We start from the raw sequence: 2,500 nt of genomic DNA, 5'->3' as shown, positions 1-2,500 counted from the left end.
AGCCGGTCAGTGAAAGACCAGGGCCCCCACGCTCCCCCCAGCCAAGGTGACACGTGACACCAGGGCAGCCACTGGGCTCCCTGGGGCAGGGACCCCCTCAGCTGAGGCAGCTGCTGCTGTGGTGACATTTCACTCCATGAGTGTCCTGGCTTCAAAGTCTCTGCAGGGGTGGGGGAGGGAACGGAGGGAGCTGGAGAGGCCAGGCTGGCAGGGGAGGGAGCCAGAGCCTGGCTGCGGAGGACTGAGCAGTCAGGAATCAGCCGGAGTCCTCAGCTGAAGTATGTGGTCCTGACGGGTCCGGGACCCGCCACCCCCTTCCCACAGTCCCCAAGGGGACACAGGAGGTGGTTAGGGGACTCTCAGGTAGCCGTACGAGCCCACTGCCTGTGACCCCGCTCACTTTCCTGCAGATGTCCAGCAAGATGGCCATCGGCAGCGACATCGGGCAGGCCCGCCAGGCCGTGGAGCAGCTCCGGATGGAGGCAGGCATCGACCGCGTGAAGGTGAGGGCCAGGGCGGCACGGGCGTGTCTGGGCGAGGGGGCAGGCGGACAGCCCGGGCCTGGCTGACGGGGCCGGCCTGCAGGTGTCCAAGGCGGCTGCCGACCTGCTGCAGTTCTGTACGGAGCAGGCCAAGAGCGACCCCTTCCTTGTGGGCATCCCAGCGGCCACCAACCCCTTCAAGGAGAAGAAGCCCTGCGCCATCCTGTGACGGCCACGGTCCCGACCCCCCAGGAGGCCTCAATAAAAATGAAGTGAAGGGTCCTCAGGACGTGGCTTGGCCGGGCTTCGGGGGGGGCAGAGGGGACCTGTTCTGGGGCCACCTGCGCACGTGGCACGGCCCCCCCCGCCCCCACTGACTCATGGCCCCAGCAGCACACACATCCCGCACCCCGGATGAACGAGCACACGCCTCCGCCGCCCCTCTCTGCCCCCCGCACTGTGGGGTAGCATTAGCGGATCCCCTTGCCCACTGCACAGACACACCCAGGGTCAGGGTCCCAGTCTGCGTGCCAGCACGCATCACACGTGCCTTCACATCACACAAACACACATGCACACACACACACACACACACGCCATTACAGAAACCCATGCACATCCTCATGAGCCTCCTCCTTCCCCACACACACCCACGTCCAGCAGCACACAGATGTGCACAGACAGGGTTACTGTGACAACACGCACAGCCAGACCCACGTCCCCAGCGACACGCAGACACATGATCGTGAGCACAGAAAGGCACTCGAGCAGGTGCACTCACACCTCAATATGTAATAGCGGCAGCTGCAGCTGCCGCGGCTTCCAGAACCACCTCAGACTCGCACAGCCCGCGCGTCCCAGTCCCCAGCAAGCACAGGCAGGGCCCTCGGGGGACACCAGTACATCAGCTTTATTTCTCCTTCGCTCTCACGGGAAAGCAGGTTTCCAAATCATAACAAAAACAGGGCCCCCGGCAGGGGGAGCAGTCCCCTGGGTGGGCCTGAACGAGCTCACCTTCCCTGGCGTGGGGCACCGCCCATGGGGCACAGCGCACCATGGCCCAACTCCTTGTGCCTCAGGACTTCGGGACAGGGCAGAGGCAGCACCAGCATGGGGGGCGTCCCCCGAGAACAGAGGCCGCGGCCCAGCCAGTGGGCCGGCGGATCCACCTCCACGTCCGAGTCGGCCTGCTCAGGCCTGCAGCCTCCAGACCTCCAGCGACAGGCCCCCGGAGGCGGCGACCACCAGGTTGCCCTCGGCGCAGATCTGGGAGCAGGGACGGAGGGAGTCAGGGGCGCTCTGGGCTGCTGGGCGGGGCACACAGGGCAGGGCCTTACCCCATTCAGCACGTTGTTGTGGCTTCGGGTGCAGATGGTCCTCGGCGGATCCGTGGGCACGTGCACCTGGTGAGGGGCATCGGGCGAAGGTCAAGACGGGCGCCGCTGGCCGGTGGGGGGATGGGAGGGAGGGGGCCGTCTCGGGGCCTCACCCGGATGGTCTTGTCGGTGGACGTGGTGTACAAGGCCCCCAGTGAGTGTTTGATCCCTGTGATCTGAGACCGGTGGCCCACGTCAAAAGACTGCAGGAAGGAGGGACAGGGGACATTCAGGTAAGGGCTCGCCCAGGGTCAGCCCACCAGCCACCCAGGGGGGGTCGGGAGGTAGGGAGGAGGCCCAGGGACGGTTGGGCAGGGGCAAGCTCCCCGGCGGACCCGGACAAGCTGGAAGCGGCCACTGCGGTTGGCGAAGACGTGCAGCAGGCCTTGGTTGTCACCAGCCCAGAGCTGGGGCTCCTGGTAGGACATGCAGAGCAGGTAGGAGTCCAGCTGTGGGAGGGACGCAGGACAGAGCAGCTCAGGCCGGGCCGGGCCACCGCCCTGGTCCCTCCGGGCCCCACGGCGGGCCCACCTGCAGCCGCTGCACAACGCTGTCGGCCCGGCGGTCGAACACCACGAGTGTGCGGTCCTCGCTGCCAGAGACAATGTGCCGGTCGTCCGCCAGCAGCGCCAGCACGGCACT

General features: G+C 66.7%; 2 protein-coding genes across 8 annotated transcripts in view; one reads left to right on the top strand and one right to left on the bottom strand.

The window, feature by feature from the left end:
* GNG14 (G protein subunit gamma 14) overlaps positions 1-764 on the top strand; it is a 4,290-nt gene extending 3,526 nt beyond the window's left edge. For all 7 annotated transcript variants that reach the window (XM_040629270.1, XM_040629269.1, XM_040629268.1 and 4 more), the window contains 2 exons: positions 411-503; positions 586-764. In XM_040629270.1, coding sequence (XP_040485204.1) covers positions 411-503; positions 586-711 — 219 coding nt within the window. In that variant the 3' untranslated portion in view covers positions 712-764. The remainder of the gene's footprint in view (positions 1-410; positions 504-585) is intronic.
* A 612-nt stretch (positions 765-1,376) lies between these two features.
* LOC121102430 (F-box/WD repeat-containing protein 9-like) overlaps positions 1,377-2,500 on the bottom strand; it is a 2,181-nt gene continuing 1,057 nt past the window's right edge. Inside the window, exons 2-6 of the mRNA XM_040628268.1 lie at positions 2,390-2,498; positions 2,194-2,307; positions 1,972-2,061; positions 1,820-1,885; positions 1,377-1,748 (exon numbers count right to left, since the gene is read on the bottom strand). Coding sequence (XP_040484202.1) covers positions 1,674-1,748; positions 1,820-1,885; positions 1,972-2,061; positions 2,194-2,307; positions 2,390-2,498 — 454 coding nt within the window. The 3' untranslated portion in view covers positions 1,377-1,673. The remainder of the gene's footprint in view (positions 1,749-1,819; positions 1,886-1,971; positions 2,062-2,193; positions 2,308-2,389; positions 2,499-2,500) is intronic.

Source organism: Ursus maritimus, unplaced genomic scaffold (assembly GCF_017311325.1).
Source record: "Ursus maritimus isolate PB19 unplaced genomic scaffold, ASM1731132v1 scaffold_14, whole genome shotgun sequence".
Lineage (NCBI taxonomy): Eukaryota > Metazoa > Chordata > Mammalia > Carnivora > Ursidae > Ursus > Ursus maritimus.
The sequence above is the reverse complement of the archived record's forward strand: the minus strand, read 5'-3'. Positions and strand labels throughout refer to the sequence as shown.